Genomic DNA, 13,753 nt, shown 5'->3' with positions numbered 1-13,753 from the left:
AATAGAAGAAACTGAAACAGAAGAATTGCAATTTGGCATCGATGGTTCCACCAGCGCTGAAGCTGTGTGAATTGAGGGCCATAATGTTTGCATTGTGCAGTGAAAACCTAAGCATGCTGAATCAGAAGTAAGCCCTGTTTTTATTTTTATTACGTATTTTGTTTTGTTTTTTATTGCAATTTTATGCTGTGAACTGCACTGAGATCTGCGGGTATAGGGTGGTATACAAATGTGGTGATGATGATGATGATGATAAGTGGTGCTTACTTCTTAGTACTACTTACTACTTAGTAAGTTTGTAGTACTTATTACTACTTAGTGTTACTTACTACACAGTAAGTTTACTTAGGATTGCAGCTTTCATGCTGAATAGTACTAAATTTTGGAATTAATTAGATTTTTAAATTAATACATACAAAATTTTCCTAAATCTACACACAAACACAACTATACACATATGTATGTCATACCTGCTAAGAGAGACTATGGCTCAATGATAGAGCACATGCTTTGTATTTAGAATCCCTTATTTTAATCCCTTGTGTTAGGAAAGGCAAAACTCCAAGAGACACTGCTAGTAGAGCAGACCATACTGGGCTAGGTGGCCAAACAGTCTGATGGTGTTAGGCAACTTCCTATATTCCTATCCAATCACAAAAGTTTTCTAGATATACTGTACTGTACTGTACTTGCTGGCATTTGTAACCAAAAATACGGTACATTGAGACATGGAAACATTAATGTTGCACTTAATAATAGTCCTTCCTCTGGCATGCACAGAGGCTTGGGGGCAGGAGGGTTCAGTGCAACTACAAATAATTGCCATCAAGTAAGCCAGGACAAATTTGTGGACCTCTGTCTTCAGGTCAAGTTTTTCATGCAGTCCAAACTACAACCAATACAGTATCTCTCTTTATAATATTTAGTCAACACATGCTGGGATTTGGTTGGTGATCTGACAACCCATTTGGTTTTCTGAGCCACTTTTGATACAGGTCTGGTGATAGTAAAACTAGTTGTCTTGGGAGCTAAAGTAACTTCTAGACTATCCCAGGTTGTTGTATAATCTGTGGATGTTGGAGGGATGAAATGAAGACACAGCAAAAGAGATGAAGGATGCAGATGTTTAACTTTCCACCAGGGGTCCTCCTGGCTGGAATGGTTTGTTTACATGTAGAAAGGTCTAAAGTCCTCTTAAATCCCTTCCTTTCTAGATGATGCTACCTATTTTTTTACATAGTCCTACATTTACTTACTTGTATTTAATTTTAATCCCACCTTTCCTCAAAATTTTTACCTTCATCTTAGATTTACGGCTAACAAAAATCCTTTCAGACTAGATATGCAGAAATGAGATTTAAACTTCTTTGTTGGACAAGATAACATACAGAAGACTAGTAATGAAGGTGTTTTCATGCTATTGTATTATGAAAACTGATAATCCACTTCTGTTCGTATGCTGTAGATCACTAAATGTTGCACTGGAGGCACAATGATGTGATTTTTGTCGTTGTTGCTATGGAATGACTTCACTGTAGCTTGAAAGAACTGACATTTTACCATGGTAAAAGCGATGTGTGAATTGGTCTTGTAATTTATTAGTACTGATATTATGCAGCGTTCCCTTAGTGCTTAATACCACACATTCCATGCTTGGAACACAGGGTGAATATTGTCTTACCTTATTTACAATATTCTGGTTATTTAAACACTCTCTTTACCATAATAGAACAAAAATCTTGAGTTTGCAAATAGGAAAAAACCAGTGATTTACTGTTTTAGGGGATTAGTGTTCTCAGTTTTGTTGAAAGTTATTGTGGACATAGAAGGCCAGTTTTTGTTAAGCTGCTGCTGGAAATCTGGTAAGAGTTAAAGAGCTAAGAATTACGAGATATGACAGCATTCTGTAATTATTTTTAGTTTATCATCCCTAATGTAAGTGCTTGCGGGCTATGTATTCTCACTTGTGTCATTAACATGTTCATTAGTTAGAGGTGGAAAGAGAGAGAGCCATTAGAGAAGAATTGTAGTTAAGATTTCATTTGCGGTATGGAGCTGTGGCAGGAAGTGCTTGGGTTGCAGAAAGCATTATTAATAAAAAGAAACATATTTGGCATTTTATTGCAAATCCAGTCCCTTTGAGCGGAGAGAGAAAAGGTTAGCCATCTTCTTCAGCTCTGAATTGGTTTGCAGTGCCTGCTTCTAGCTTTTATCTTCTGGAGTAATTTCCTTGACTATTCTAGTACCCAGCACAGTTTACCTTTATTGTGGATATATACCACAGTCTTAATTTGTAAGCTCATTATAACATCCTTCCATGTGATAAGGAGAGTTTTACCACATCCCCGGGCTTCACCAGAAAGCAAGGGCTTCAGAGAACTGATAAAATCCTGCTCACCATTTGACTGGATACTGTGGCATTCCCTGTGGATTTGTACTTAATTCTAGTAAACTACCACTCGCTAAATGGTAATCTGTATTCACCTTCCACCCAAGTCATCCAAGTTTGCAACATTCCTGCGAAGGGCAAGGATTCCTATGGTGAAAAGGGACTCCCGCCGCCTTTGCGCACAGGTATTTGCACGAAGAGGAGGCATTGTGGACATCTTGACAGCTGGCCCACGGCATGCTTATTAGTTGCTCCTTTACTGTCCACTCCACTTCCTCATCTTCCCAGCCATCTTTCTTCCCTTCTGCAAGCGCCAGACCCTGTCCCTTCACTGAGCCCCAGCCTCTCCAGATTAGAGCTCTCCAGGGACCTTGTCTTTTGAAAAGAGGAAAGAAAGGGGAAAAAGGGAGGGAAAAAGAAAGAAAGAGAGGGAACAGAAGAATGAAAACAGACCCAAGGGGCAATAGTCCCTCGAGCCATCTCACTGCATTACAATGAATATGGACTCTATTAAGCTCCGTTCTGCCTGTTAGCGTTTCCCAGGGCAACACAGCTCCCATATGGCAAGCATGCAGCAGATTAGCGTAGGCCTCTAGGCCTCATTGAAGACCTGAGGCTTGACTGGCAGTTGAACTCCCTCCCCCCTTCTCCTCACACTTGACACTGCCTGTGTTTATCTAAAGCGGGGTGGGGGGGTGCATTTGGAAGGTTATTGTCCAGGGCAATGAGAGATAGGAGAGGGAATAACTGAGCCAAGCTGGGAAGGAAGAAGGAACATGGGAGGGAGTGGGGCTGGCTGGCCAAAGGAGGGAAAGAGGGAGGTGAGAAGGGAGCAAAAGGAGATAGGAAGGAGGGAAGGTTGGAAGGGGGATGGCAAAACACTTCATAAATATTCAGGAAGGATGCTGAATAGGGAGAGGAGAAATAAAGCAGATGGAATTCATGTTAAAGAACAGCCACAATCACCCTCCAAAAACAAGAAAAGAAAAGAGAACTGCTTTAAAGGAGCATAGGGAACGACGTTTATCCAATTAGCAGGGTTGTCAAATTGAATTTATACAGAATTGAAGGGGGGGGGAAGAGGAGTGAAAATTAAGTGTGTGGGGTTGGGTGGGGGGAGAAATATATAGAAGAAAGGAAGTGCATCTCCTCCCCCCCTTCCCACTCTAGTAAGGAGATTTTATCCTTTAGAGGGCTAAGGCAGTTTCCAGAGTGTGTGGAAGGCGGGCAATGCAAGGAGTAAACTGACTATTCCATTTTACTATGATCTCACTTTGGATAAGAGGGTAGAAAGAAGTAACAGGAATGAAGCATGATGCAAGAACGCCAGCATTGCTTTTGCACCTGAGAACACTATGAATTTGGGACTGGGATATTAAGTATATTAGATTATCAGTGGAAGTCTCCTATCATACACAATTGTGATAGGCAATTGTCACTTTAGCTGGTGACATTGGTTTCTGGGTTGCAAGAGAGAGTTCACGTGCCATAATTACTTCAGTCCTTAGTCTATAAGCAAGAGTCTCAGTGGTAGAGTTGCATGATGGTTCTAAATGCTTTCAGTGGCAGTTGATTGATAACTGTCTAATTTTCTTGTAGACTATCAAAACAGCTAGAGAAGATTTGATTATATGAATATATGTGTGTTAATACAGATCCACTGACTAACATAATTTTTCTGCTTTTTATCACTTGGTCAAATGGGCAACCTACTGTAAATTTCCAGGGCTGTGGGTAGCCACATTAATCTGTTGCAGCAAAATCAACAAAGACCCTTGTGACATGTTAAAGACTAACAAATGTCATCATTGCATAAGCATTTGTGGGCTTCATCATGAAAGCTAATGCCTTAATAAAATGTGTTAAGCCTTTAAAGTGCTACAAAACTCTTGGCTGTTTTTTCTCATAGAAATGTATGTCTTTGATTTGTGATGGTGCAATACAGTACAGTAGGTGTGAAGACCTGGGAAAAATAAGAGTTTCCACCTGTTTTTTTAAAAACACCTGAGCTTTCACATCTCATTCTTCCCCTCCTTCATTGTTACTTTTTACATTTTGTCCTACAATACCCACCAAATTCAAGAATTGTTAACAATAGCAGCATGCATTCGTGGTCTATCTGTAAAGCACAGAAAACCCCAAAATTATATTTTTATCCAAAGGCAGTTATGTGAAAGAATACAGCAATACCTATTCATTGATCTCTTACTGAGAAACAGCTGTTGTCAAAAGCCCTATTTGGGTGTTCTTCGCCATGCAATTCTAGTTCCTTGAGGAGTGTCAGCGGGCCATGCTAGATGGCTCTGACCCTACTGTTGTGTCCCCTTCATCACCTTCCACACATTGGTGGGTGGGGGAAACTGAATTGGGGAGGCTGCTCTATGTGTTTAGGCTCACTCCATGATTCAGAACTCTGCTTGGGCAGATGCCCCATACCAGACCTTTCCTCTTCAGTGTGTGGAAGGTGGTGAGGGGATCATGATGGAGGGGCAGGGCCAGCAAGTGTTGTCCCACTTTCCCTCTCACTCAGCAGTACCGTATTTTTCGCTCTATAACACGCACCCGACCATAACACGCACGTAGTTTTTAGAGGAGGAAAATCTGTAGGCATGCCACCTGTAGGCATTCCCTCTATAACACGCACAGACATTTCCCCTTACTTTTTAGGAAGAAAAAAGTGAGTGTTATGGTGCAAAAAATACGGTAATTGCAGAAGGGAGAACACCTGAATAGGGCTTAAGTTTCAGGAAATTCTCTAAATGTCATAAACCTTGAGCTTTCACTAAGAAGGTTTCACATTGTACTACTCACAAGCTGTGCACACACCATGCCTTTAAAGCACATTTAAGGCATGTTTCCCCTCCCCCAAAGAATCATGGGAACTATAATTTGTTAAGGGTGCTGGTAACTATAGCTCTATATAGCGTAAACTACAATTTTCAGGATTCTCATTGGGGGTGCGGGCAAATGTTCTTCAAAGGTATGGTGTGTATGCAGCCACAGTCTCACCTCTATGGGAGAAACCATAAGTAGCAATTCAACAGCTGGTCTTAATGTGGTCAGTTAATGAGCTATTCCATAAGTGTCACTATTCTGTGTGGGTTTACTTGACCTATGGTCGTGACCTATTGTCCTTAACATATATGGAAATGTATGAGATCGATGAGCTAATTTTTTTTCAAATACTGTACATTATTTTGTTCTTCTAAAAAATTGCCCCCTGCTTTCCCCCTTCACAAATGAGTTGCTCAAAGCAGCATAGAAGGAAGCATAAAAGTAATAGTGATCCAACCATTAAAACAAAAAATGAAATTAAGCTTGTAATCTTAGTTGACTTGTAAGTGACCTTCTGTAAATCTTGTCTTGCAGATAATCACTTATCCTAATTACCATGAGCAATGATGCAGACTAATTTTTTTGTATACCTGTAGACAAAACTAATTCATGCAAACAAAAAATAATTAGAGATTACTATATTCAGATCAAGAGGGAAGCCTAAAATGTCCATTTTATGAGGTCTGATGTTCACAACATTTAAATTGTGTATTTAGCTTGGCTTTCCTGTTTCTAAAATCAGCCTTCAAGAGTGGCTGATGTTATAAACTGGTCTGCCACCTCAGATTCCTTGTAAATGTCACCAAAGTGGAGAAGATTAATGGATTGGTTCGCATCCTTGGCCTCCCTTTTTTAAAAAGCTTTCTTTTCTATCATTTTTCAGCCCCCAGAGATGGGCTGAGAGCACATGACTAATTGTGGGCATGCCTTCTCTGCAGGATCCTGCTACTGGCTGGCCTCTATGACAAGAATGGGACATCATTTCTGGTTGGGTTTTTTATCAATCCAGCCCTATACATGGTCAATATGGAACATAGTTCAACTTCGTAAATAGATTCTCTTTGGTACCTGACAACAGGAGCAAAAGTGGCAGAGTCAAGACTATCTTGTTTGGCAGTCCATTTTAAACCTTAGACTTTCCTAATGGAAGTGTTGCAATGTCTGCTTATTTCCCTGCACGATAAAATACATAACTCGTGCACTCTTCCCTTACATCTTTTCTCATCTGAAGTAGTGCAAAGGTGAGCAAGATATTAACAGTTAAAAGGAGTAGTCATTCTTCTTCCCCCATGCCGTAGCCTTGAAGTGTTTCTTTATTTGTTTCCGTCTAAATTGTACCTGTGACTAAGCAGGGGCAAAAACTGAAAAGTACAGACTCTTGGTTGTGTTTTATGCAATGGGATCCTATCCTTATTTACTCATAAGTTCAGTGGGAATTACTACGAAATCACTTCTCATAGCATCACAGGCCAGTTCACTCAGCTTGTAGAACTTTGATACGTCAATCCCTTTGACTGAAGACCTGGCAGAATTGCAGTTGCCCTTAGACAGGAAACCACCTTACAGGCTTTGACAATTCTGCCTGCCTGTCTGAGTTCCCTTTTCATTTCTCCTTTCCCCAAACACCTTCTCCCTTCCCCCATTGTCCTTCATCCATTCCTCAAGTTGCAGCAAAAGTCTTGCTCATGCCCAGCAGCTGAAACATGGGCTGTTTTTCATTTAGGACCCTCCTCATAAATTTCAGATGGTGTGGTAGTAACAAGAATTGCTTGGCTGGCCCTTATTTAAGCAGCAGGGGGTCTGGAGCTGCAGGCAGCATTTCCTCAATAAAACCTTCAGATTCTAATCAACAAACACCTCTATAGCTGCCAATGTTACTATTATAGGACTCCCTCAATCTTCCTTTGTCTCTTCCTCCATTCCTCTTCTTGTTCTCCGCAGTGTATACAGATTTTTCCACATATACACACTTTTGAGCAGCATAGGGATAGGTGACGCTGATGATATTAGCTTTTACACCTCATGCATCTGATTCTCCCCCTCCTTAATCTCTGCCAATAGTGTAGTCGTTGATTTAATGAAAGTGACTTCCATGCCCCCAGTCCACGGACAGGAAATTGTTTTTAACCTGAAGGGAAATAATTTATAAAAACAAAGTTCTTACTTTTCATTTCCTCTAATCCATTGTCCCTGTTGCACCTTTACTGGTGGGATAATGAAGGATTCAGTCCAGTCAAAGTTGAGAATTTTAAAGCTCCATTGATTGAATGGAAGAGTGAAGCATGGGCTTATATCTCTTCCCTTGGAGTTAAAAATGACTTTAAAATGCTTTACTTTGACAGTACCATGCTCAAAGTAAAGTCTAAATCTAATTTGACACTGCCTTTGAAGTCAGTGGGGTGAGGATTCTAGCCTGAGTCTGGATGCATTTATATTGGTCTGGTTTTATTTTATTTTTAAATTCCTTACTGCGGTATGTGAGCACTGTGTCTATATAGTATCTGGTGTATCCTTGTGTGACAATTTTCTGTGTCTCCTTTTTACCATAATTTCTCCCCAAAAAGCTTTTCTTTTCCTGTTTTTTTCTCTGTATTGTATCTGTTTGTATTAAGAAGAGCCCAGGGGCTGAGGAAATCTATTCATTTGTCTTTCTGTTTAAACCAAAATATTTTTTATAACCACAGCCAAGTAAAGAGGTAACAGAACTTGGCAAACAAACTATTTAAGCTGCACTTGATTGGACATGTTCTTATTTTATGTCCTAAAAATACAGTGGTGCCCCGCAAGACGAACGCCTCGCAAGACGGAAAACCCGCTAGACGAAAGGGTTTTCCGTTTTGGAGGCGCTTCGCAAAATGAATTTCCCTATGGGCTTCCTTCACAAGACGAAAGCCCATAGGGAAATCTCCGGGACAGCGGGGAAGCACAGCGCGTCTTCCCCGCTGTCCTCGGACCTCCTCCGAAGGCTGGCGGTGGGGCGGAGAGACCTCCTCCCGCCACCAGGCTTCGGAAGGCTCCTCCGAAGGCTGGCAGGGCGGAGAGACCTCCTCCCGCCGCCAGGCTTCGGAAGGCTCTTCCGAAGGCTGGCGGTGGGGCGGAGAGACCTTCTCCCTGCGCCAGCCTTCGGATGGCTGTCCTGAAGACTTGCGGTGGGAGGAGGGTTTTCCTTCCCACCGCCAACATTCAGAATGCTGTTCTGAATGTTGGTGGTGGGGAGGAAAAACCCTCCTCCCACCGCAAGCCCTGGGAACAGAGGAGAAGTGCTGCGCGCCTTCCCCTCTGTTCCTGTACCTGTCCTGAAGGCTTGCGGTGGGGAGAAAAGCCCTTCTCCGCACCGCCAGCCTGGCAAGCGGTCTCCATAGGAACGCATTAATTGATTTTCAATGCATTCCTATGGGAAACCGTGCTTCGCAAGACGAAAAACTCGCAAGAAGAAAAAACTTACGGAACGAATTAATTTCGTCTTGCGAGGAACCACTGTATCCGTAATAGCACATTAGTTCACTGTGATGTTTCATTTGTGGTGGATAGAGTTTACACAATGGGAGCTAAGCAGGACTGTGTTGTTCACATATTAATTTTACTACAAATGAAAGATCTGCTGCAAGGGAGTGTGTGGTGGTGGTGAAAAACAGTCATATTGATCACTACCATGAGTGTAACATGTGAACGGTGCTTATGTTCTTCCACCGAATGCTTAAGTATGGTTGCAGCTCGGTACATTGACAATCCATAGGCTTCTATATGCTTAGTTTACATGAATTTGTTGTTCCAAGAGGCAATTACTGCTGCTAACTTCAAGTAACCAAAAGTCCACTTGTTTAAATACTCATCATTTTTATCATACACTGCTATTTGCAGTATAATTGTGGCAGTTTTCTTGACCCTCTGGCTATGAGACCTTCTGGATCTTGTACTGAACCATTTATTGATTTGCCGACATCAGAGAAGATAAATGTGCACTGTGCTGCATTCATGTTTATGACTTCCTCTTGTAAACGGTCCTTGCAAAAGAGGCAATAAGATCTGAACCACCTAGTTTCTTCACCTCAAGCTGCCTTCATGGCAAGATGGAATGCCGCCTTCACTTATTAGGGTTAAGAGGCACAACTATCCATGTTTGCCTTTAAATTTGTGATTCCATCCTCTGAGGACTAAATGCTGACTCTGGGTGTTGATGTGTGTCAAAAAAACTACCGGTATTCTCTTGACTCTTGACTAACCTACTATTTTATCTCTTATCTCCCTGTCATCCAGGGCACCTCACAAAGCTGAATTTCCACCCTTAAGTCCTCTGGGGCAGCTTATGGGAACTTCACTTGGCATCTTTTGCTCCAGACTCCTCTGCATGGGATGGCCATGATATCAGAGGGGGAAAGACCAATGACTGCTATCATCTGTTTGCTCTTGGCATCTGCTGGTTGCATTGCAAATTTGGGTGAGTGTCCCCCCCCCCCATTTCCCCCTAATAAATGTTTAGGGAAGCTTTTAATGTTTGATGTATTACAGTATTTTAATATTTTTTTGGAAGCCGCCCAGAGTGGCTGGGGAAGCCCAGCCAGATGGGCGGGGTATAATTATTATTATTATTATTATTATTATTATTATTATTATTATTATTATTAAGCTGCTGCATTTTCAAGGACTCAACTTTATTTCCATTTTGCTTATGGGATTGGTCCTACTTCTCAACTTTCAAATGCTGCCCTCCCTTTAATCTTTTTCTGTAGCCTTATTTTCAGCCACTTAGGACTGCTTTCAAATCCCAAGTCAACATTTGAGAATCATTGCTGAGTCATGAAATTTGCTGCTCACCTGGAGTGAGTAGCAATTGCCTATGGGTGAGCAGCCAAATGGCAAACTCACCTAATTCCAGAAGTGGTATACGTCTAACCATGAAGTGATGGGGACAAAATAACAGAAGAGGCCTTTCTTGCTTTATGATATTTCCAGGGCTACGGTATATCTCTGCTAAAAACAGAATGTTGTCCTTTGATCTGATTCAGCAAGACAGTTCTTACATTCCACTTTGTACTGCTTTTTTACTTAGTCACCGTAGGACAGTACTTTGTTTCTCTCACTATGGAAGCAGAGTATTACAAATGTTCTCTATGTGTACTGTCTCTCCTGAAGTAGAGGGCAGGACAGAGAGAGAGAAGGCAGCTAGAGTAGTGTGTGATGGAACATGCCTTTACCTACATATAAAACCACATTAACTCAGCATGGTGCCCTTGTTGAGAATGAAGATCTATATCCCTAAGGTGAAGTCTCAACAGTTGAATGTGATGTATTCTTACGATCTTACTAATAAGTAACCAACCACCAAATGCCAATAGCCTTTAACCTGTGGTATCATCTTGTTCTATTTTTATTGAATTCTGTTCAGAATGGTTAATGCATGACAAGCCTAAACAATGTGAATGTGATTAGAATGTTGATAGCTGGTACCTACAGTGTTAGTAGATCTACTTCCCTTTTGTAAACCAGTGTTCATGAGGATTTCTCAACTGTCCTCCTTTTTCAGGTCAATCTCGTCAGGTCACCGTGCAGCCTGCTTCTGTGGTCCAGAAGTATGGTGGCTTGGTCAGCTTGAGGTGTGTGGTCGAGCCCTTAACTGTAAATGTGTCCTGGAGACTAAACGGAAAGGAGCTGCTTCACTCAGATGACATCCTGGGGATCCATATTGATCAGAGATTGCTTACCGTGGCTTCCTTAAACAACGACACAGTGGGCCGGTACCAGTGCATAGCCCGTGTGCCTGAAGGTGTTGTTGCCAGTGTTCCAGCCATGGTAACATTAGCTAGTGAGTAGCTTTGCTTCTTTTCCTCAATGTACAACGCATTGTCTTTAGTTGCCTGATTCAGTGCTAATCAGATGATCTAAGCATCCTTCATTCTCAGACATAGGATATATTTCGGATGTGAATGCTGGCCTCATGCTGGGTTACACATATGCTTCACCACAAGCCTCATTTTGGAGTGAAGCAGAGCGCCTTGTACTTGTCTGACCTCACACAGGCACTCCCACAAATAGGACTAAGTAGGATACTCAGATTGGGATGCTGGCATTGTTTAAGAGTCAAGAGTTCTAACATGGCAAGCCCACAAGGTAAATGCTATTATGTGTATGAGTCATAGGACAGAACTGCCTAGTAACCTGTCTTGACTAGTATCAGGAGGGTTCCCTCTTCAGGGCACCACAGGGCGTGGAGGGAAATAGAGAAAGGAGATGTGCCTCTAAAAGATTGAAGGAGATACATTTGTGCAAAACAGGGGCTGGTTTTGTTTCAAAGCCAAGAATTATTGGCTTGTCATCAAGATATTAATCAGAAGTGAAATGTTTAGGTTGGGCCGGGTTAGAAAAGGAGAATGGAACAGCAGCTCCAAGGCTCCATGGGAGGGGTCTGCCATTGGGTTGAAGCCTTTTGGGGATTTGGAGTGAGCTCTGCAGTTAGATTAAGTTTCGGAGAGTGCATTCCAGAGCAGAATGGGGGCTGTGTTTTGCTTGTGGGCTCATAGAGGAGGGGAGTGAAAAGGTGGATGAGATTACTCAGAGCATGGTTTGCATTTAACAGGGACTGGGAAAGTGCTGCTTGCTCAGCCTCTTAGCACAGTTGTTTTGCTTATGGGCCTTTCTAGTGTTCCCTCAAATGTTTTTTATTTGGACAAAGCAGTCATTGTTCAGCCTACCTGGCTGATGGCTATCCATTCCAGCCTCAGTGAATGAGGGGAGTCAGGCTTCCACAGCAGAGCTTCTAGTAAATCTCCTTGAATGCCCATAAAATCTGGTCCACAGATCCAGCTTGCTTTTGTAAACTGTTGCTGTTGAAATAAAACAGTTTTAATTAAAATTAAGAAGACAGCAAAGTAGTGATGTTACATCACAAAAAGGCCGTTTACAATATTCACTTTCAGAAGTAGCTATAGTTGGGAATAATATGTGATTATTAAATAATCTTGTATGCAAAAACTAAATGAGGCTGGTATATTTCGGCACAATGTATGCTGTTTGCTAATAATAAATGTAGACACTGAAAATAGTATGGAAAAAGACCCAGAACACATATTTTCCTAGATTCCATGTGAAATAGTTAAATTAGGAATGTATGTTATTAGAGAAAAGTGGAGAAAAGTAACAACCAAGAATGTGATGTCAGATGTCCAGATTCAAAGTTTCCAGTGTACACAGACGAGGAAGTAACACCTGTTTTTCTAGAGCGTATGTGAATTGGAGACACATAAAATTTTCCACCAAGTCACTTTGAATTTGAGCCCATTGATATGGGCTAAACTTCCATACATATTTACTGGAAAACTCCAAGACTCGCCAATCCTGCTTGCATGCTACATTAAGCCATGGTTAAAAACAAGCTGTGATTGAATGTGCAGTGTGCTCATGCATGCAGCTAAATGGTTCTTGCCCCAGTCCTCCCTTGCTGCCGCCATACCACTAAGAAACAACTCAGAGTCTGGCTTGTGATGACATTTGAATCCAGACCATGAGTAGTAACCAAGGTTTGTTCTTGGTTTAGTGCTTGTGGTTTGTTTATGGGAAACAAACCACAAACCTGGGTTCAGACATCACCATTCTAGTTGTTTCCCAGAGTTGGACAGCAATACTACCAGGAGAGGAGTGGAGTGAGAATTTTTCAGCAGTGTGCACCATCATAATATGGGCACCGAAGGAACCCCTACTAAAATTAGGCTAGAGGCTTTAATAACTGACTGAAATAACACTGAGGACAGAGTCACATTAACTTGTTGGGGGACTTGTAGGGCCAATTGGATTTCCCCCTTTTCTTCAGCCTGGCTTAAATTTGCACATTGTTAGATCATGTGCCATTTCAAACCAGGTTGACAGGAAAGAGTTGACTTACTGTGTAACCATATTGCCAGTATGCTTATGTTGAGTTGTTAGTGTATGTTACAGGTTTTGAATTATTGCCTTTAAAAGAATAGTTTAATGTTATCATGAGTGTTTGTTCATTTGTCATTTTGCATAAAACGAAATTTGCTTAAATAAAAGATAATCACAATATTTTCCCTTTTGTGTATGAAAGGAAGAGGCACAACTGGTAATTTTATTCCCTACATGTATGAAGTGAACACTGACAGACTGAATACGATAAGCTACATAATATGCAAGAAGATCTATTATGTCTTATCATTTGTAAACACAGAGATATTCAAAAGATCTCTGTTCAAAAGATGCCCATCCAATTTCTGTTGTATGCCAGATGCTGAACATTTGCTCCACGTGCTGTTGAGAGAAGGCCATGAACACAAATAGGCAAAATGCCTCTTAGATATTGAGAGAGCTGGACAGGTAGGCAGCAGAAAGGTGGGCTTATGTGACACAAGGTTTAGTGGCAAAGTACGTGCTTTGCATGCAAAAGGTTGCATATTCAGTCCCTGGTATCTTGGAAAGAATCCAGTCAGAATCCTGGAGAGCCACTGTCACTGTAGACAATTCTGAGATAGAGGGGCCAACAATCTGACTTGGTATAAGACAACTTCTTGTGTTCGTTCT

The 13,753-nt window shown here is 41.5% G+C and overlaps 1 protein-coding gene across 4 annotated transcripts in view; it reads left to right on the top strand.

Moving 5' to 3' along the window:
- The window catches only part of BOC (BOC cell adhesion associated, oncogene regulated), a 75,165-nt gene that overhangs the window by 31,202 nt on the left and 30,210 nt on the right, over positions 1-13,753 (top strand). For all 4 annotated transcript variants that reach the window (XM_053386117.1, XM_053386116.1, XM_053386118.1 and 1 more), the window contains 2 exons: positions 9,482-9,662; positions 10,749-11,027. In XM_053386117.1, coding sequence (XP_053242092.1) covers positions 9,578-9,662; positions 10,749-11,027 — 364 coding nt within the window. In that variant the 5' untranslated portion in view covers positions 9,482-9,577. The remainder of the gene's footprint in view (positions 1-9,481; positions 9,663-10,748; positions 11,028-13,753) is intronic.

Source organism: Podarcis raffonei, chromosome 4 (genome assembly GCF_027172205.1).
Source record: "Podarcis raffonei isolate rPodRaf1 chromosome 4, rPodRaf1.pri, whole genome shotgun sequence".
Taxonomy (NCBI): Eukaryota; Metazoa; Chordata; class Lepidosauria; order Squamata; family Lacertidae; genus Podarcis; species Podarcis raffonei.
The sequence above is the reverse complement of the archived record's forward strand: the minus strand, read 5'-3'. Positions and strand labels throughout refer to the sequence as shown.